The sequence below is a fragment of the Lepidothrix coronata genome, unplaced genomic scaffold (assembly GCF_001604755.1).
Source record: "Lepidothrix coronata isolate B3197 unplaced genomic scaffold, Lepidothrix_coronata-1.0 Scaffold78, whole genome shotgun sequence".
Lineage (NCBI taxonomy): Eukaryota > Metazoa > Chordata > Aves > Passeriformes > Pipridae > Lepidothrix > Lepidothrix coronata.
The window spans coordinates 1,700,138-1,721,329 of record NW_016690258.1 but is presented as its reverse complement, the minus strand read 5'-3'; the positions used below and the strand labels follow the sequence as shown (position 1 = coordinate 1,721,329).

Here is a 21,192-nt window from a genome sequence, read left to right as displayed (position 1 = left end):
ACACACACACAAATGCTGCTGGGCAGTGTCCTGGAAACCCCTGCACCCACCAGCACATGGCCCAACCCACTCTGACTTCTCTCTTTGAAGGAAAGCAAAGCAACAACCCTATTTCAGAAAGAAGCTTCTAGAGGAAGCCTCTCTTCTACACCAGGGACACACAGAAAGCATCAACATCTGTCTAAGAACACAAGGAGCTGGCAGAACAAGTCATATTCTGCATGACTACACAGGAGGGGAGAAAACAACCAGCCAACAGAATATGCTGGCATTTGGTGTGTTTGTTTGTGTTTTTCTTAGCAACTTATGCAAAACACACAGAAATTCCTTGGGACTGTGGAGATGTCTCCCACAGGCACTCCAAGAATATTGGCTGAAATCTTTTAAGCTGATCATCTGATGTTGATTCAAAGAAAATTAAATGGAGCATGAAATGGAGCATCAGTATGCAGGAATCCAGAGGTACTGAAAATTAATCCCCAAGCAGCAAGGACTAGACAGCTCTAACATGAAACTAAAAGGAAACAAGGTGATTAAGGCACAGCAGAAGATACCTCTCATTGACTGAAATAAGCTGTATCAGATGGAAGCAGCATCTTAGCCAGTGAGACAGACCCAGAGGGAATATCAATACACAGGCGAGAAAGTTGAAAGCAAAAAGTGGTTGGATTTGAATAAATACAAACAGGCTGTGGAAGCAAAGCACTGGACTGTCACAGTGAAGGAAGAAAACTGGGATAAACCCTAATAAACACCCCCAAGGGCTTCTTAGACAAACACAAGAGATGAGAGCGAGACCAGATGAACAGGGGCTTAGAAAGGGACCAGTATCCTCATTAACAATAAATGGATTCCTACTTGTAGGAATCCCATTAGATGAGATGATGGCAGCTGGGATTGTATCTGCTTCCAGAACAGCCAAGGGCAGTGAGAGGTAAAAGCTATGCAATGAGGACAGTGCTGCTGCTTAGAAAGGTGACTGAGGTTAATGCCTTCCTTTTGGGACCAAAATGTGTCCTGGCAACTGCTCAGCACTGCCTTCCCAAAGCACACCTGGACAAACCACCATCCTGGGAATAATACTGCCACACACCAGCAGCAACACGGTCTGAAGAGCCTGGGAAACACAGCAGTGGGAATAAAAACCACACTCACCTCTTCTAAATACTATTTCTACCAAGGCATATGGACTCTCACTCAGTCAGCCCAGGCAGGGGTTCACTGCTTCCAGAGCCCACTGTCTGAGGCAGGAGCAGTGTCACTCTGCCTTACGCAAGGGTCCATCTCACCCAGTCCTCCCTGGAAAGACTCAAAACACACAGATTAACTCAAATACGCTCCTATACCACCACTGGTCTTCTCCTCATTATACTTTTCCCTTCGTACACCTTCTTCCTACAGAACAGAGCCTCCCCCAGCAAAGTGCTGTGAGCCTCTGAACAGGACAGCCCCTGCCATCTCAATTTTACTTTGATTTAGCTACACGTGTTCTGTGATCTTCACAACAGAACAGGAAGATTTTACAGAAAGGCTCCTCTAGGGAAAAGGAAGAAGCCTCTAAGGATAAGAACCAGTACAGGCATAAACAGAGAAATAAACAGCAGGATACAAACATTCCAGCCCCCTATCAGCCAGCCTTCCCTCGGCAAAGCCGTGCCACAAACTTGCTGCCACTTCCCGTCCAGCATCAGGCCTTTCTGTTACTGAGGAAGTAAGGCAGAGAGGACTGTTGAGCAATCATGCTGTAAGAGGAGACCCCTCAGAGCATTCTGCTTTTAAATATCCGCTTCACTCCGTTGCACACATCAGCACAACGAGTGCTGTGCTCAGCAGAGAACAACACGCAGCCACAGCCCCAGGAAATCAGGCTGGCAGCAGCTGGCAGGGGTGGGGGGTCCCGGGTGCTTCTGCTGCTTCACCTCCCTCTACAACCTCTGCCAGAGTAGTCAAGCTCAGCTTTCCTCTCCAGCCAAGTTCCTGCCCTGTCCATCCTCCCCGTCCATTTTCTCTGACAGCCCGAGCCTTCCTTTCTCAAGCAGCAAAACTCAGTTTTTCCACAGCAGACGCCTGCACACATTTTGGCTCCATCAAAAATGCAACACATTTAGTTTAAATGGAATGGTATTTCCTTACTTGTGGCCTGCAGAGGTGACAGCACTCCAAGCTGTCTCCATGCAGCTAATAAGTACCCGACTCTGGCCGGATCCCTGCTACCCCTTGGGAATGCTACCTCAACTGTCAGGTAAGAGCAACCAGACTCACTAATTGGTGTGTGCAAGAGGGTATGGCAGCTGAGGTCTCTTCCCCCAGAGCATCTTTCACAGCAAAGCTCATGCCCAGAGGTTGGAACAATTAAACAAGGAAAAGTGACCAAACACTCCTATGTCACAGTCACAAAGAGCAAAAGCAAAATGATCCAGGTTCCCCCAGTCCCAGCCCATGCTGGGACACTGGCTTAACTAAACACCAACCAGTGCAGCAGGAGCCTTTTTGGCCAGGAGGTTATTTGGTTATGGCAGACATTCCCAATTGCTCTAAACTTCTGAAAACTTCACTACAATTTTAGAAGTGCAGATATGCCACACATTTTTTCCAAAATCCAGGTTTTGCAAAAATGTACCACCTGAGAAACCCAACATATAAAAGCTTTCCACAACCTACACTCTTGCTTACATTCAAGACTAAAAGATGCCCTTAGAAAACAGTTCCAGGATGTGGTGACTTTTCTGCCTTTCCCAGCCTCAGTGGTGTCTACTCAATGGCACAGGTGATTCCATGGCCTCAGGTTGCCCATTGTGCCCAGAAAGGCACCAAGGCACCACATCCCCAACAACCTGCAGCCTGTGAGAGGTTTTGCTGTCACTCAGTTTTGGATTCATCTCCTGCTGGTTGAGATACCCTGTCTGCTGGAGTCACAACCCAGCTTCAAAATCCTCTGACTAGGTCTGCTTCCCTGGTCTGAAACAGTCTGCTTAAATGCTACTTATTGGAGCCCAGATAAAATCTGGGTACAAAACAACTGGAGCAGAACTGTAAATGCTTGATCAGCCATGTCTGTACAAGAAGCAGGAAAAGAGGGAATTTAAAATCACTTCTGCTGACGGGCAAACACTAAAGCCTAGTTAATGCAGAACATCTGTTAACAAAAGTCATATATTAAAAACATTTATACACATTCCTGTTCTTTGAATAATTGTTCTGGAACTAAGTGAAGACTTGCTACCCTTTTCCAACAGTACATCATTAATCAGCCCATGTAGACCACTAGTGCTATGGACCAGCAGGATTAGGAGTTTACAGCAACTCTGAGTTGTTATTTTACACCACAGAGCAGTCCAATCACTCCTAAGGGCACTGAAACAGATAATACTAGTGTCTAGAAAAGCAACTTCAGACTTTCTTATCTCTCACAGGATGATGTGCTTCAGGGCTTTCACTGCAACTAACACTAAATGAATGCTGGCTGCTACAATAAAACTTAATGCTGCAGGATATTTAAATTACAGCAATTTACAAAAGCAGCACTCCAGCATGAGCCGATCAATGTTTGATAACTCATCCACAATAAATCAGCCAGTGCAATAGTTTTATTGTGATTTGATAATCTTTTCAAATCATATGCTGTACAAACATTTGGTTTGGATTATGAGTTGGGTTGGGGTGGGGCTTTTTTATTTCAAAGTGATTGAAATTATTAGTTTTTCAATTTATTTTGAAGCAGTAGGATGAAAACAGCACCCCAAGTTCGACAGTTGATCAGCACACAGGACTCACTGATGAGCAGGGACTGTTACAAGAGCGTCCTCGGGAGGTCTGGAAATGTCTAAATTCTGTATAATAATAAAAATACAGAGAATATTTATCATGCAGCAGTAAGAGCAACAAAAACACCAATCAGATTCCTTCACAAGTACACAGCTGCACTCATTCAGAAGCAGAGATTTTTTTTTTAACCCCCCACACCCCGAGAGTGCAGCAGCCCATCACTGTCCCAGAGCGAGACAGCAGGAAAATGTATTTACAGAATTCACTGACCCCACACTGACAGCACTACCAAAAGCTCAATACATTCACATTTAGGAAGAAGTCTTTTACAGGCCCAAGCAGGAATCTACTTAATCATGTGCTTCAGCACATACACATCTATCCATTAAGCAACTTGCAGTGTTTTACTGAACTATGCCACACACTTCTGTCCCAAGAGAAGACTTGCAACATTTGTTTGTGTTATAGGCATATAACAACCCTGACAAAATTAAGAAATATGTTCTCAGACATGCTAATCTTTCAAGGCTGGTTACACTAACTAGGTGTCATCTCATTTTGCAAAGGCTGCAGAAAAAACATGACGTTCAAAAAACACGACATTATTCAAAACCAAACAAAACTAAGAGCCCAGCACAGCCAAATGCTCCTGCTGGGAAGTCCAGCTGAGTGCAGCCACATGGAACCAGCTCAGAAACCACACCTGCCTCGTACACCTCGTGCAAGTCCCAAAGACCCTGCCAATCAGTATTCTCCCTTCTACCAAGAGAGCACACTATGATAAACTGTTCTGAAGTTACCTCCAGGACCCATTCTAGGCCAAATCATTGCAACTTCTTCAAACTTCATGCTGACAGGTTGCCTGAGTCTTACTTGTTTCACACCTTTCCCTCTCCCCTCCCCAAACTCCAAAAGGAGACCTGGGTTTCGTGCTACGAGCAATCTCCCTGTCATTCACCAACTAAGCCAGAGATGCAAAGCAGACACTTCACCCCAGTGCTTGTTTTCTGGCCCAAAGGGGGGACCCAAAGCAACTCCCCTGAATTATTTTCAGTAAAAGACCATAGACTCCTTCACTGGAAAAGGTCAGAACTTCAGCCACTATACTGCTGACAAACACAAGGCTTCAATTCGCTCCAGACAAAACCACCATGGTACAATGAAGTTCACACATACCAGAAACAAAGACTCCAGGGCCTTGCCTGCATTTTTGCCACGTGAAAATAGAAGCTTTCAGCTGAGCCCAAAAGGAGGGCACTGTTCTGGACTACAAGTGACTGGTGGGGGCACAGAACAGCCCACTGGGCAATTCTCAATCCAATAGTTTCATTGTTTAACAATGTTGTTATGTGATGCTGCATTTAATTAAATGCTCTGACTTCAATAGACCACTTGAAAACTTAATTTTACAGAAGTAATTAACATTTTTGTAGGTGATGAAAATAAAAGCTTTTGAAATGTTCATAGTTCCCTGAGCATCAATTTAAATGCAGACAGGACCTTAATCCTTCAGTCAGACCTCCTAAATGAACAGTGTGTCACCACCCATAGTCAACAGGCTGGGTTTCCTTCAGGTCAGAGGGAGAAGAGAATTTGAGGGGTTTTTATAAAAATGCCTCTGCTCCTTTTTTAAATTCTTTTAAAATTCATTAACTCAATTTACTTCTGTTCCAATTAGTCTTGTGTCTTTGTGTCCACTGTAATGTACCTGTTTGCATGATCCTCTACATGCACCTGGAATAGAGGCACCCCACACCAGCATGGCCACATCACTTCCTAGACATGTTGAGAGTCACTTGGTGATTCAGGCAGAGCTTTGCCCCTTGAAATAAACCTCCTCAGTTAGAGGAATGGTATTTTCAACAACATTTAGCAAGCTGTAAATTCTGCACCAATATTTTAATCAGCCAAACTAAAGATTCTGTTCCTCTACATTATTTAACATGGATAACCTACTGCTCCAAGACATCCTGATTTATTTTCACTATGCTTCTCCAACTTCAGGCACTGTGAAAACAGATTTCCTAAACCTGACAAACCAAACTAAGATACAAAAGTGGTAAAGCAGAAAGGGGAGTAGAGAGAAATATGCAGAGCCATTGTCTAACAGAAAATGTCTTGGCTACGGATGACCCAAAGTCAGTATTTTCACAACTCAAAATTCCCATGCCATTACAACAAAACTTCTTCACAGAGCCCTCCAGCATGAATTCTGAACAAAACTGCACCCTCAGGTAAGAAAGGCACTTTGTGTCACATGCCTTATTGAATACACACATAAAACCTCATTCTCACTATATTCCTTTCCACCATAAACCACTGTCCTGAAAACCACCAAACATGGTCCTCTTTTCTCATGTTCTCAAACTGACTTTCAGTTCACCAGTAGGCACCGCCTGTAACCTCAGCACAGAATCAGTGCCACACCTGGGGGCATTAGCATGAGGATCTGCAAGGGAACCAGAGGTTTTTAATGGTGGCACGTTTCACATAACTTTCAGAACACAGCAATGGAAGAGCTTTGCACAAGCAGCAGAACCAACCTAAGCTCAGGTCAACACCGAGGAGCAGAGAAACACGTGCCTGACACAGGGAGAGCACGAAGCTGCCACAGTCTGACATCTGATCTCCACTTAAATTTCACAAATACGCTCAATTCCCTTGCCCTGGTTGTCCTGCTGTATCCTGAGATCTAGTCTTCCTCTCCAGCTTTGGTTTAAAACACAGGTGACACCATCAATTCCTCTTTTTCATACAGCAAGGATCGCAGGGAGGAAAGAGCTGATGATCTCTCTCTCTCTCTCTCTCTCTCTCTCTCTCTCTCTCTCTCCAAAACAAGTGTGGCATTCACAACATAACTTTTTGACTACACCCTACTTCTGCTCAATGACAAAGCCTGGCAGAACTTTATGCAGCTTTCAGGTGGATACCACATCTTCACCTTCACATTCATTTTTTGAAGATAAACTATTCCAGATCGAACTCATATAATAAAGATAAATCTGCTCAATAAAAAGGATTTACCCCCTGCCAACAGTAAACCAGTAGTAAAGCTTGATATATAAAATTAAATACGCTCTCAGTTGAGTTATCAAATCATTTCTAACCACAAGGACAACAAAAATCAGCTCAGACAGTACATTACATCATGTTCTCCAGTTTGAGAGATATTCTTACCTCAGGTTTATCTCTGTGTGTGTTTACAGCTTCCACATTCAGAAATATAGATTCTACTTTACATCCTGTTGACAAAAAACACATTTTTAAATAAATCTGCTTTAAAAGTGAAGTTATAGTAAAGATGCAATCTAATTTTGAGTTGGTGAAGGTTAATCACTTTCCCCCCTTCTGATTTATACCAGGATTTCCTGAATTCTGAGGAGCTAAAGCTACTGAAATGAATCTATTCCACCTGGAGGAAAACTATTCTCAATCTGATAATCCATCTCCTCACCTTAGCTTTATCCTTATTTTCTTTGAAACAAATTTTTATTTGTTTAAACATACACAAATGTTCAAGTGAGAAAGTTCTTACTTGTAGCTTTTTTGTTTTTAAATATCCTAGATTTCTTAGAATTTCATTGTAATACAGAAGGTAAATGCTGTTCTCATTTTTAAACATGAAAACAACTACAAAGAGGTACAGTGTGTTGTTAGCAACCCCCATTCCCCTACACTTGCAAAACAGTTTTAACTTCCAGCTAAATGGAACTTTAAAGTTGGCTCCTGAAAAGGAACTTTTGCTTTACATTCAAAAATTCAAAACTCCAGTGAAGCAAGAAAAATTAAACAGTCAGAAGAAACAACAATTTCCCAGATGGTATAAACTTAGGTTATTACATAATTACTCAATACACCATGGGATCAGCATTTTAAGAAATATCTGATTGCCAAACACTTTTATCTCACATGAGCATGACCTTTATAAGCTACTCACACTCTACACAACATTCATTAATAGTCAGTTCCTCTGACCTACCACAGAGACCATCTTGTATCTCAAACAGGTGGTCAGATTTTTCTTCTCACTTATTTCCTGAAGTCATAACACACTCCACAGAATTAGCACATGACAGAAAAAAACTAATTTCTTAGAAAGACAATGCACTTAAAAAAAAATAAATTAGTAAGGCAAGTATTTACCTTCCTTTAGGGAAACCTATTCTGAGAAAGCCCATTTGTCACAAACACTACGAGCAAACACTGCAGGAGGGCCAGCACTCAGAAATATTCAACCATAAAACAGGTTTTAAAGAGGAAAAGCACACACCTCCCACTGGAACAGGACCTTTAGTCATCCTTCCATTCACAGATCCACTGTGACCCTTGAAACCAAGCCAAAACAAGCTCTGGCCCCTGCTGCTGGCCATTACTAAGGCCTGGTTACACAGCAGACACTTCCAGAGACCTCTCAGTCCTTACTGAGCTTAAGATCTGAAAAAAGCATCATATGGAAAGCTTTAAATATAAACTAAAGGGACATGAGTTACTCCACAACGTGCATACTCCCAGCTCATTTTTAATTACTGATGACCAAGTTCATCCCTACAGCAAGCTGCAGTTTCTCTTTCCTGTGTGCTCCCACACAGACCATCACTACACTGGATTGCTGGGCAAAGGTCTCATTTATCCTAATCCAACTGTCAGGCTCTAACAGATGTTCCCCTAGTGCAGATCAGACACTCAAGGTGGGAATGATGCTGATTCCAGTGCCAGGATGAGCAAACCCCCAGGGGAGGCATTTCCCCAGAACAGGATTAGCTGGAAGGTATCAAACACACCAGGTCTGATCCTGCATCCTGCCTCGCTGGAGCCAAGAGATGCATCAGCTTGAAATAATGCCACAGATCAGTACTGTAGAAACGATTTACTCCTGTGTCCTCAGATGGCTGAATTCCAAAAAGAAGGTTGACTGAAATGTGCTAATCAGACATACATACCAAATGCTTTAAAAAAGGACAATGGCATTTCTTTCGCTGAAGTCAAAAGGGTAAGGACAGTTATTTCCTACCGTTTTGTTTCCTTCCTCATTTTGTGTGAGCACATACTGCAAACATCCAGGCCCTCTTAAAATTTATGAATGGTCACCCAAATACCCACAAAAAACCCCAACCAATCAGACAAGCAAACAAACACACACAACAAAAATTCACCAGAAAACCCCCACAAAACCAAAGACAATCCCAAACAAAAACCTCTCAGTGGAAACAGGCAGAGATTAGTGAGTAAAGAGAACCCAGCCAAAAAAAAAAAACAAAACAAATAAATAAAAAAGAAGTTTTAACTGCTCTAAATCTCTATTTTCAAAACTCCAGCTTGTCATGCAGGGTTGGGAACACCAGATGTCACCACAGCACAGGCAGTTGTTACTGTAGGACAATGCAGCAATTAAATGAGAAAAATCTCTTCAGGCAGATTTCCCAGTGTGGCAGCTACTTTGTTTTGTAATGTACTTTGTTTCAACCTTTTTTTGAAACTTAACAATTAAACAAAATACAGGTCTAGAGCGCTACTTTTCAAAGCTGATAATCAAAGACAGCTTTGCACTTCTGATTAATGACTGGACTAGCATTTTGGGGCATCGATTTCCTGGTGAGATGTGCCGATAGTTCTCTGTCTGTAGATGATCTTCTGAAGTGTGATGAAATATCAGCAGATATAACTCAGCCATCACTTAAACTAACAGCAGGTACATATCAAGCTGAAGTTGAAAGACACACAAAACCTCATCAGCAATCAGCCTAAAACCCAAAACAGAGCATGTTACAACCCACACCCCACACTGCCCAAGCTGGCAGAGGAGCCCAGTGAAAGGCCCTGAGCCAAGCACTGGTAACAGCTGCTGAAAAACGATGCCAACATCAACAAACAAGGTGATGCATGTGGTACTCTGAAGGTCCATGAAAAAAATACTTCAGGAAAAGAGAACAAAGCTATTAAAGGCTAAGGGAACACCTTTTGTAAGATGATAAACCTATAAAAGTGTAAATTGGCCTGTCTTCTGAAAAGCAATACCCTCCAATACATCAATGAAAAATGAGATCTTGCTGTACCAGACGTGTAAATGCATGGGTTTGCCAGAAGAAGTAGTGAAATAGCACATGAACTGAGCACAGACCTCTCTTCTAGCACTTACAGCCTCTGGTGGTTCCAGGCCTTCACCAACACATACGTATTTCCTGGCATAAGGCAAAGCAAATGTAACCCAAAGGATTCATCGATTCTAACCAAAGCTGGGCAGGCATACAGGAAATGTCAGACCCAACAGTTCAATTCCATTTTAATGCAAAATAAACTTAGGTTTGATTTAAATGCTTCACAACCTTTCCTGATGACAAAGACAGCACAGTTAGACTTATATATTACATACACTTAATTCCACTTACCATAAGCCACCGGGGTTAGCTTTAAGACAGTATGCAGTGGGCACTTCAGGTAAGGGAGTTGTTCTGAGAAATCAAACCACAAATTACATATGAAACACAGGTTACAAATAACTTCTCTATTATGTTACAGGTCAACCACTTAAATGAGTTTTTATCTGACATTGTATCTGCTTTCTTCCCTAGCATGCAAACAGAGATGCTAATCAAACAGAGCAAAAAAGCATCACTGTTTCAGGTGAGGAGCAGCTCAATAACATCAACTACCAAGATTCACATGTGGGTCAAATATAAAAAAATTACACTTGGGTACTGGCCTAACACAGCCACCCCCTGATGATAAAGGAAACTGATAGAATTTACTGTTTGGAAGCTTAATCAGTTAATTTTCAAAAAACAGACCAACTGTAATATAACAAGGAAGACTTACCTGCGGGCTTGTCAAGAAAATATGCGAGCAAACAGCGCATGACAGCTTGGTGACATATGACAAGCACATTTTCCTGCCTTTCAAGCTCCATAATTACCGGCTCCAGTCTCTGAACAAGATCTTCATAGGACTGGGTGGGGAGGAGAAATACACAGCACATTAAAAAGGGAAAACTCTTTGAACCGTGTATGGATATACAGGGGATCTTACTTTCATATCAGTCATCTTCTATATATTAGTGCACAGACAAACACTGCAATAATAATTTTCCTTAAATTGAGCACACAGCTTGGGTCTTCCAGACTATCAAAGTGCAGACACATAAAATAAATCTCCCTCATGGAAAAGCTTTATTAAATTAGCCACTTTGATCAAGAATTTCCACAGAATGCCTAGAATTTAATTCACATCATCTGCAAATATACAGGTTAAGTCTTGCACATCGCTTTCCATACCTCATCTTCAAAAGCATCCCTCTTCCAAGCAAAAATCTGGGAAGCCCAGCCTACAGTAAGCACTCAAAGACTTTACAAAGCCCGACTTGTTCAGGCTGCCCTTTGAAAACAAACCAAGGGCTTGTTGAAGTGGCCTGGTGACAGCAACCACCATCCCACCAGAAGTCACAGAGTGAGGAGAATGGATGCTCTCGCATGTGCACAGGGAATCTGCTGCAGGAATGTTGTTGCTGGTAAACAGCAGGGTTTCTGCTTGTGCATGATTAAGTCAATTTTCATGTCCACAGTAAAGACAACACTTCCAAAACACGTCATGCAGTGTAAATGCAGAGAACTCGCCAGATCACCCAGAAAAACAGGGACTGACCACCGCAAAAGCCTTTGCCCTGGTCCCAAGGCAGGATGGAAAGCCCCTGCTGATCGAGCCCTGGGCAAGAGGAAGCCCCTGGTCTCCAGCGAGCTGTGCAAAACCCCTCGGACTGTTACCAGGGACACAAAACTGCCTTTGACAAACACACAAATCTACCTTTGACTAACGGCTGAGCTCAGCTAATCACCCCAAGGCACTGAGGGAGTTTGAAATGTTTGTCACCGTCCCCGGAGGACGGCACCGGTTTGAAAAACAAACAGTCCTTGTTCAAATGGATTAGGAGAACTCAGCAGCTTAATGACTGCCTCATTAGTAAGACCGGGGTCACACTCCCAGGAACGCTGCTCTTATCACAGTGATTGCTCCTGACTGCTGAGGAAGAAGACAGAGCTCTGGTTCCCCATGACACAAACAGCGAGCAGCTGGTCCAATTACTCCTCCACCCTGCTGCCCAGAATCCTGAGCCTTCAGCACCCACAGACAGACCCTGTGACCATCTGGTAATTGCTGCACTGTAATGGGGTTGCTTCAGAAAAGCTGTCAGCAAGTGATTTTCCCAGAGGCAAGGAGTGTAATAAAGTGAAAGACCAACGTGGCTTGAGATTCCCCCAGCATTTCATCCAGAGCTGCCTCCAAAACAGCCATCACCCAGAGCAAGGGTGAATAGAAACTGCCCAACTTGGCAGTATTTTTGCATATGCAACAGCTGAAGCCTTGCAATTCTTCCTGCTTTATCACTGCAGGACCAGCACAGGAACCATGCCCACAAGATCAAAGCTCTCCACTGTTTTTTCTAAATTTACTGTTCTATTTTTCAAGCCCTGAATCAATTTAAATGGTCTGGGCTCAATCGTTGCAAGCTCCGATGTACTTTCCTGTGGAGAAAGTACAACAAATAACCTTTTCATTAATTTTAAAATTTATTTTTCCTAAGGCCAGCATGCATGTATTCAAGAAGACAAGAAAGCCCTTCACCTTAAAAAATTAAAAATAGCGTACCTCCCCTTTAGGGTATCTGTATCTGTATTTGTCTTGGTCTCTCAGTGCAAATTCAAGTGGGTAATTTTCCTGTATTTCTTCATATGTCATTTCTTCACACACTCCCTGTAGGTTATGAAAATAATTAAAACCTACGTATTTCCAGCAGTGCCAAAAGCAGATATCACTGTTAAATAAAACCATATATAAATAACCTTTAACAATTTCATTTTGTTACTCTGACACTTAAAATTGTCACACGTGGTAAACAGGACACTCAGCTGGACTCAGAGGTGGCTAGAAGGAATCATTTAATCCCTATATAGGTGAAGTTACATACATGGGCAAGCAAGGTCACATTTCATCTATTAAGCCTGCTTATATATCTTAGAGGTGCAGCTGGAAAATGCCAACTAGCAAGCCACACCTACCCTAAACTTCTTTCCAACCCCCACTTACCCAAAACTTCATAACATTTTGGTTTCTGCAGGGAAATGTTTTACTGGGAAAGACACAGCAAGAAAATATTAACTATGGCAAAATTTAATAAAATGCTTAGCCTTGTTAACAGGAATTAATGACAATTTTTCCAGCCTCTAGAAGCAGCTTCAATGACTTTCCATCCCATAAAAGGCATATTATTAAAATACTAAGTACTTCCTTCATCCCTAGCAATCAAAGCAACTTATTAGACGCTTTAAAGAGAAGAACTTACTGCATCTATCTCGTTCAAAACCTTCCACTGCTCATAAGGCACTCCCAAGGCTTCAGCAGTCTGAATCGTCCTTTTCATCTGGCTCGTCCAAACTTTCAGATCTTTGATATTTTGCTCATTAATAAACTGTGCCAAGCTTTTGGCAAACTGAAAGAAAAACCATGAGACACTGGATGAGGGCTCAGAGCCAACACACTGTGTTCCCTTTGGAATACACCGGCTCTAGCCTCTGTAAACTCATTATAACTTTTCCAAAATGCTGTCAAAGTTTTCGCTAAGAAATACAACACACTCCATTATCCAAGTGCAAGAGGAGAGGAAAGAAAAGTAGTACAAGGAAAATACAAGTTTTCTGCGGTTCCTAACTTCATTTCCAGGAATTTTCCTTTCAGCTTTAACTTGTGTATTTTCCCAATTATCCAACTAGTCAGGATTTTACAAAGATACAGTTAAAAAATAAAGCCCTCTCGCCAACTGCACTTTGTGCTGCAGGATAAAGAGGAATTTCAGCCAACAGAAAGACAAACAGATAAAAGAGCACATACCAAATCACAACACACAAAGTGTCCACCCTGTTTCCACCACCCAAACAGGCAACTAAAAAAAGCCCTTCTTAAACATGTTGAGAGGAAAGGCTGTAGAGGAAGAAAGCTGTAATTACACAGCACAGACCCACACAAAACCCCGCCACGCTTGTCCAGCAGGTACGTACTTCTTTCCCCCTGACAGACAGCCCAGGATCTCCTCCTATTCTCCCTTTCAGATTGAGTTCACTTTCTCCATGTCGACAGAGGTAGATTGACCGAGGAGTCACATGGATATTCATGAGGTAGTAGACAATCCGGCTCTGGATGTGATCCATCACTCTGTTCACAAGATAACTCCTTCCGACATCCATAATTTTAATGTAAGAAAGATCCCTTTCATGAGCAAATAAAAGGAGGGAAAAAAAAAAGTAGTAAGATTCCACATAGTTTCTATTAGCACGTACAATGATCTTTCCACCCTCTCTTCTCATTATAAAACAAAGGGGCAACAAGCCAATGGAATGAAAAAATCCTCTAACACTCATGGAATATGCATTAGTCCTAAGAAACAATGCATTACTCCAAAGGTACAGGATGAACTCTATTCCTTTCACATAACTTTCTTTTCTGTTCCCTTTACTTGCTCTTTGTCCAAATCTAGATCCTACTCTTGGCGAAACACAGCCCTCCCACTGAAAGAAAGATTCAGTGGAGTCACTGAAGTTACCACAGTTGAATAAGATATCCAGTTATTTTACAATACCTGATATTTTTTTCCAGGTTACAAACACTTTCCCTCAGTGTCTGATTGCACCCAGGGCCAAAAGGCACAGTCACTATTTCCCCATCTCAGTTAATCCCTCCAGAAAAACCAGGGTATCAGAAGGACCAGGGACGAGTCTGACGCAAGATGTTTTCTCAACCGCTCTATCAACAACTACTTATTAACAGTACTGTGATTTACCCCACCACTACCTTCTCTCAGCATCAGACAGCTAATAATTTCAACTCTCACTGCTTATTCTTTCTCATCTGAGCTATAATTTTAGAGTGGCCTCTAGTTTAGACAAGGAAAAGTCTAATAAGCTGAAAATAACCGCTGTTGGTTTCTAGAGATGGATTTGAGACCTCATACCACAATGAAACATGAAAATTTATACTAAAATCAAATGAAGGTGATGAGAAATGAGCATCACCTCATCCCTGCTAGTGTTCTTTGGAGTTAATCATTACTATTCCAGCCAGGCACAACCATTAGGTCCATCACAGAAATTACACGCATGAACTGAGCCGACTGAACCAGCTTCACGCTGCTGCCACCCAATTACATTAAAATGCAGCTCAGCCTTCTCTGCAGCTCTGGTCCTGGAACAACCCAGGATCACCTGGTATGACTGCAGCCCCAAATCCCACCCTGAAATCCTGGAGTGTAGCAAGAGAAACGGGGCTCCTCCTCGCATGGTTCATCCCTACCTTACTTTCAAGAGTTCAAAGTTAACGAGGAACAGAAGAATGCTTTGGCATGAGGATAAACAACCTAGCTAAGACAGTTTCTCACAGTCCTGAATCTGCAGGGTAATTTGCAAGCACAAATAAATAAATTTCGAAGTCACATTTTTAAGAGTGATGTGTTCATAATTAATCTTAACCATGCCAACCAATTAAGTTATGCTTACAAATCACTCAAGTCTCCTCTACATACTAAAGAAACAAGTACCAACCAATCACTGTAGCAAGTCTGGAATAAGTCCTAAATGCTGGTTCTATCCCAGAAGAATCATACCATTCTCCAAGTGGGAAAATAAAAAAAAAATATTGTCCAAGAGTAGACTTGTTAGCCAATTTTCCTCAAACAAGGAAGTTTCCAGGCTACACTCCCTGAGTCAACTGTCTCTAATTTGCCAAAGGAAAGAGAGCTGAAGCCACTAAAAAACGTCTTGAAAGCCCTAATCCCCACTACAGGATGCTCTAACCTTTAAGAAAACATTTTAATAATACTGGATCACCAGTTGTGATCACAGTATTGTTTCATCACTTACTTGTCCAGAGTTTCATCTAATGTCTCATATGAGTTCTTGTAGCACTCTATTCTTTTCATGAAGTCTTCTGTTGCTTCATCATTACTACAATCAACATAGTCAGGACTACCCAGCTTCACTTGCTGTTTAAAATAAAAGCAGGAGAGCAGTACATAAGTTTCTTTCCCTTTTTCATGGACGTCTAAAGAAATAGGAAGGGGAAGAACACAACAAGAAGCTTTGTCTGGAAATTAATTAAAATACAGGTAAAGCAAAAATAATTATTCTTCAGAGAAATTAAACTTCTGAGTTAGTAACAGTCACATGGACAGGAAAATAAATAAAAACTGTTCCATTAATGGGAGCTAATGTGGGGGTTTTCTGCTATTGGAAGTTCTTACAACGTACTTCTAAAAATACAGAGAGGTTAAAGCAAACTTTCCTCCATCACAATACTCACCACAATGTTTGCAGCAATGACCTCTGGATCAACACACACTGACTCCACAAAAAAAGTCTTCAGTCCAAATGGAAGTCACATGAACAGAAGGAAGGAAGAACACATTAAAAAAGCTCTGGAGACCAACACACACAAGCAGCATATTGCCCACTTCCATGCTAAGGCCTTTTTAGCAGTGTCCTATGTTAAACTTCCCTCTATTTACTCAGGAAGTTTCTCCAGACCCTCTCATCAGAAATTCCTGGCTGACCATTCCATGAAGTATCATTCTTTATAGTCTTTTCTCCAACAATGCTTATGAGTGGAAAAATTTTTCAGTGAGAAAAAAGATGTAGCATGGAAGGAGAAGAAATAAATGCAGAGGATGCATGTTCAGCCAAACAAACAGTAACTAATGCTTCTGAAATAATACTTTAGAAGCCTCTCTCAGCTAATGGAGTGGCCTCCTTAAAGAGAGGTTTGTGTTTTGCTGTGTCAAAGGTTTATGGAGATGTAAGTTTAGAGGAAATGGATTTTTACTGGAGAACAGTTAAATGCCAAACAATCCTGGACAGAAGGAAGAAAACCACATAAAGTTTGTGGTTTGTACAGAACAAACACAGAATTCCTTCCCTGTTCCTGCAGTAAATATCGGAACTGCACAGAGAACCGTATTTTAAATAGTTCTTGCTGACAGTACACTCAGAACTACAGGTCCAGGATGACAGAATTGAAGCCACAGCACAAAACAGCTCCAAACAGTACCAATGTGACAGATGAGGAAAATGAGGATGGGATGGCTTTTAATTCAGAAAAATTTTTGGGAATACAAAATGCATTATTAATAAACATCTAAGAAGGATGTGCCTTGTGCTAGTGCACTTCTTAAACTCAGGGTACAGATAAGGGCAAAACTATCCCTGCCTTATTTATTCAGGCATTAGCTCAGAGCTGCTTTGCTTCTAACTCACCTTATACCCATTTTCTTCACCAAATTTATAAATAGTTTCTCTACGTTCTCGAGTTGTGTTTGTAGCATCAAAGACCTAGGAATAATTACAGGGAGAGAGAGAAAGGCATTTGAAAAGCATCACAGTCTGTTAGTGATAATAAAAATAAGGGTTCAAAGTCCCACAATGTAAAGGAAAGCAATGGAAACACTTCCCCTTCCCTCTACCCCACCACATCAACATGCTCAAGAGGAAAGCAAAGACATTCCTACTCTACACATACTATTTTCTAAATATTAAAAAGAGTAATATTTTGAATGCACTACTAGCAGTACACTGGGTTTGAAAGGAGCAACCAGAATTTAAACCTACCACATAATACAGGACAGAATCTTCCTTCTGGCCTATTATCATCATTAAATACTACTGCATAGGTTTTAAGTTCTACCACACAAAAAAAGATGCTGCAATGAATCTGCCATTCAAAATGCAAGGGAAAATCTTTAAAGTTGTAAATCTTGCCCGTGGATTACACGATCAATGCAGTCATTCTTCTAAGGACTTACATTTAGCTCTGAACATATCAGTGTTTTATTTAAGAATGAAGCTTGCTAAAGTATAACATTTCCTTTATGTCTCCAGCAGAATTTACAGATACAGTTAATGATTTTCCCTGATTAGTTAATGAAAACACCAGAGTTGTGTCAGTAGTCTTAAGAAAAACATTACGCAAATTAATCTGAATGAATATGCAATGACAATAATTGAAGAGCTGTTGTTTTGCATCCCATTATTAAATACTCAGGTATGCATCAATTTATTATGATGTTTCTCCTGCTCTCTTCAGAGATTTCTCATGCCAGTAACACAACTGCCAAGCAATACAGAGGATACTTTTTTGTTCAGCAAGTCTCTACCTTCCACTTGGAACACCAGATCATCAAATAGAAACAGAGGTGCAAGCAAAACACCAGATGTGTTTAACGGTACATTATACAACATGGAGAGAAGGGGGACATTTTTCTTGCTGCCCTCTTCCCAGCTAACCCCTCAAATCAAAGGTAGCTGCTCATATGGCATCATCACCTTGAAATCAAGTGCTCCTTCCAGCAACAGGCAGATCTAACACACAACTGCCAAAGAAAAAAATCTGATAAACTGAAGAGCTATTGGAATTACTCAGTCTGTGTATTATCCAGCAGACACACACTGTTAAGAACAGAAGCATCTCAAGAATGTGTCCTCAACAAGAAACTTACAGCCACGTGCCCGTTTTCTTCACTGAGGTACTGCCGGACGTCATTCAGCGCTGCTAAGGCACACTGTCTTAAAAATGAGAGAGAGTAAAAGTCAAATAACAGCTCAAGCCATTTTATTAATGCTTTTGTGCCCTGCAAACGTTAGATAATTTATCTCAAAAGCACAGTCCCCCTCCAAGCATGGGAAAAACCAACTGAGAACAACCAAGCCATACCAAGGAAACACGGTCACGTCATCTGGCTCCTCTGTGTAACTGATACACCTTCACATCCCCACAGAACAGCCACCAGAGCTCTGGTGACCAGGAGAAACTTTCACTGATCCAAAGTAACATCACTGAATCATCTCTGCAACTGTATTCATTCCCCAATTAGCTATTCAGATATTTGCTTCTTAATTTGGTTCTCAAAGGGGGGGAGGAGGGAATAAATAAATTAAGCCAACTTAAGGCTCTTATCTTGTGGCCCTAAGTTAAGGTGAAGAGACAACTATTTCTTACCAATCTACTTCTTCTCTTTTGAGCTACTGTGTGAAAACTGCTTATGTAAAAAAACATGGGTTGAAACAGAGAGTAAAACAAAGTATTAGGGTGAAAATAATTGAAAATATTGCAGTCACCAACCCAGTGTAATTAGTGCTGGAGGCAGTTAAGGACATAAATACCAAAAAACCCCACCCCTACACTTGTGTTAAATCTGAACAAGAACACATTCATTTGCAACCTTCCTATGTCCCCAGAATTAGTATTATCTTCAAAGTCCATTGTGATTCCTAACACATCAATAATGCTGGAGGGCAACATTAACACTGTACACGATTTACTTGTTAGTAGAACAGTGCCCCATTTATTTCCAGTTAGTGCAGTCTCTTTGCAGTACCAACATAAAAGCCTGACCATTTCAACAGCCCTTCTGTGCATTACTCCTCGATTTTGACTTCCAGACTGAAACTCATAACTCTTCTATTTACCACATTCTGCACGCACAGCTTTATCTTAAAAGAGAAATGAAGGCTTTCCAATCCTGACAGTATTTCCACATCAGCACATTTAACAGATGTCAGGAGCTGAGATTCAACAGTCAAATCTTCACTGAATAAATATAAACCCTTTTTACTCATTGCTAAGCAGGCAGATTAGCTCACACAGCCCTTTTTCATGTTACATCCCCCACCATTAGGTCTAAGAGGTGACACGGAGGCACGTTAAAAGGTTTGGTTCTACCTGTAAGCAAAAGGTAGTGGCTTGCAAGGGTAATGCACCTCTCAGAGCAACTCCTTACTCCCAGAAGATTAGGAGGTTCTTATGCAAGTTGTTCTATTTGGCATTAGCAGCACTCAGGGCTGCTGAGGGGGAAAGGGAAGGGAGAGAGAGGACAAGGGGAGGAACAGCCACAAAAGAAAGTCCAGACATTTTTGGCTCTTGAGCTGAAGCTGAACTAAGAACAAAACAGTCCACATTTCATGTAGCCTAAATAAAAAAAATATTTCCATTCCTCTCAGATTTCTGTTCCTTCTCATTTCGTGCTGCACACTCTTAAATGCTTTCCTGAACATATTAAAAAGTACAGTGTATGTCGAATTAAAATCAAGAGACCTGTCTCTTCATCTAACCTTTCTTCTCAAGGTCTGTCTCTACATTGAAGCACAGCCTCTTTCCAGATGAGGAGAGACTCAAATGCTTCATGTGCACACAGATGTTCACACTGGTTCTGACCTTGCTTTGTGCAGCATTAGCAAAACATGGCAATTTTAGAAGCAGTGCATTGACTGACTGCATGAGGCACCTGCATGGTGGACAGAAAGACAATTACAGGGAGAAAATTATAGGGTTTGATTCCTGCTCATTTGAATAGGTAATGACAAATCCATTCAAAGCACTCCAGGTGAAAAATTTCAGGATGCAAACCAAAAAGAAATGAAGATTTGCGGTGTTTATTCTCTTCTTTTTATGATCAAAAAAAAAAAAAAAAGTTCTAAAATGGCATTTTTGGAATTAGGTAGCAGAAAGAGTCACGTCCATTAACTGATACCTTAAAAAAGGTAGGAAAAGAAGTAACTACTTGCTAAAATTGCTTTGTTTTGAGTGAAAATATCCTAGAATATCTACAGGAATAACAGTAGTCATAGCCTACTGAAAAGTTAAAAGGAATCAAGAAGGAATCAACCTTCTCTCCAAATTTTAATCAGCCTAAATAAATCACTTTTCCAGCTTCTACAGAATGTCTTCTCCCTGTCATTTCATGTTGCAGTCTCCCTAAGGGTCTTCTTGACCCTTACATTTTGCATTACAAAAATGCAACTTAAATCCACCTCCATGAGCAAATTACACAGGACATCATTTTAATACAATTAGCGTTGTGTACCAAACATAACCAAGACTTACTTCCTGATTTTCAAGCCTTCTTCATTGTCAGGCAGGAAGAACTCAAAGGATTTATACTTTTTCACCAAATCTCGGCGATACTGACCGACGTTAAACTCTGCCAAGAGGAAACCAAGTGTTAGTGGGAACTAACAACAGTCATGGAAAAAGGACAAAAGTTATGACAACTCTGAAACCAAACCACCTGCAAGGATACAATAACTTAGCACTTATTAAGCTAACATATCATACTACTTCCTGTGTTTTGAGGGGCTTTGAATACAAAGACAACAATAAATCATGGAAATGGCTAAAGAACATTTGGGCTGTAGGTAGTTTCAGTGGAGTGACTTGGCCATATTGAAGTGCCTCTGCCAGTTTGCCTGGTCAACAAAAAGAAACTCTTCTCCTCCTTTACAGGGGTTACTCAAAGTCTACGAGGGACTACTAATAACTACTAGCATTAATAATTATTAATAATTATGATTACTAGCTTTTTCTTCTGTGTATATACACAGTTAAACAGTACTCTGGCAGCAC

The 21,192-nt window shown here is 41.2% G+C and overlaps 1 protein-coding gene across 6 annotated transcripts in view; it reads right to left on the bottom strand.

The window, feature by feature from the left end:
* Positions 1–3,575: 3,575 nt before the first annotated feature.
* Positions 3,576–21,192, bottom strand: part of LOC108499763 (6-phosphofructo-2-kinase/fructose-2,6-bisphosphatase 4) — a 44,454-nt gene continuing 26,837 nt past the window's right edge. For 3 of the 6 annotated variants that reach the window (XM_017819946.1, XM_017819947.1, XM_017819945.1), the window contains exons 3-14: positions 20,674–20,770; positions 18,290–18,356; positions 17,052–17,126; positions 16,102–16,158; positions 15,663–15,784; positions 13,809–14,016; positions 13,097–13,243; positions 12,403–12,507; positions 10,579–10,708; positions 10,152–10,214; positions 6,943–7,007; positions 3,578–3,830 (exon numbers count right to left, since the gene is read on the bottom strand). In XM_017819946.1, coding sequence (XP_017675435.1) covers positions 3,771–3,830; positions 6,943–7,007; positions 10,152–10,214; positions 10,579–10,708; positions 12,403–12,507; positions 13,097–13,243; positions 13,809–14,016; positions 15,663–15,784; positions 16,102–16,158; positions 17,052–17,126; positions 18,290–18,356; positions 20,674–20,770 — 1,196 coding nt within the window. In that variant the 3' untranslated portion in view covers positions 3,578–3,770. Of the gene's footprint in view, positions 3,831–6,942; positions 7,008–10,151; positions 10,215–10,578; positions 10,709–12,402; positions 12,508–13,096; positions 13,244–13,808; positions 14,017–15,662; positions 15,785–16,101; positions 16,159–17,051; positions 17,127–18,289; positions 18,357–20,673; positions 20,771–21,192 lie in introns of all 6 variants that reach the window. The other 3 variants (XM_017819944.1, XM_017819943.1, XM_017819942.1) reach the window with 2 other exon arrangements.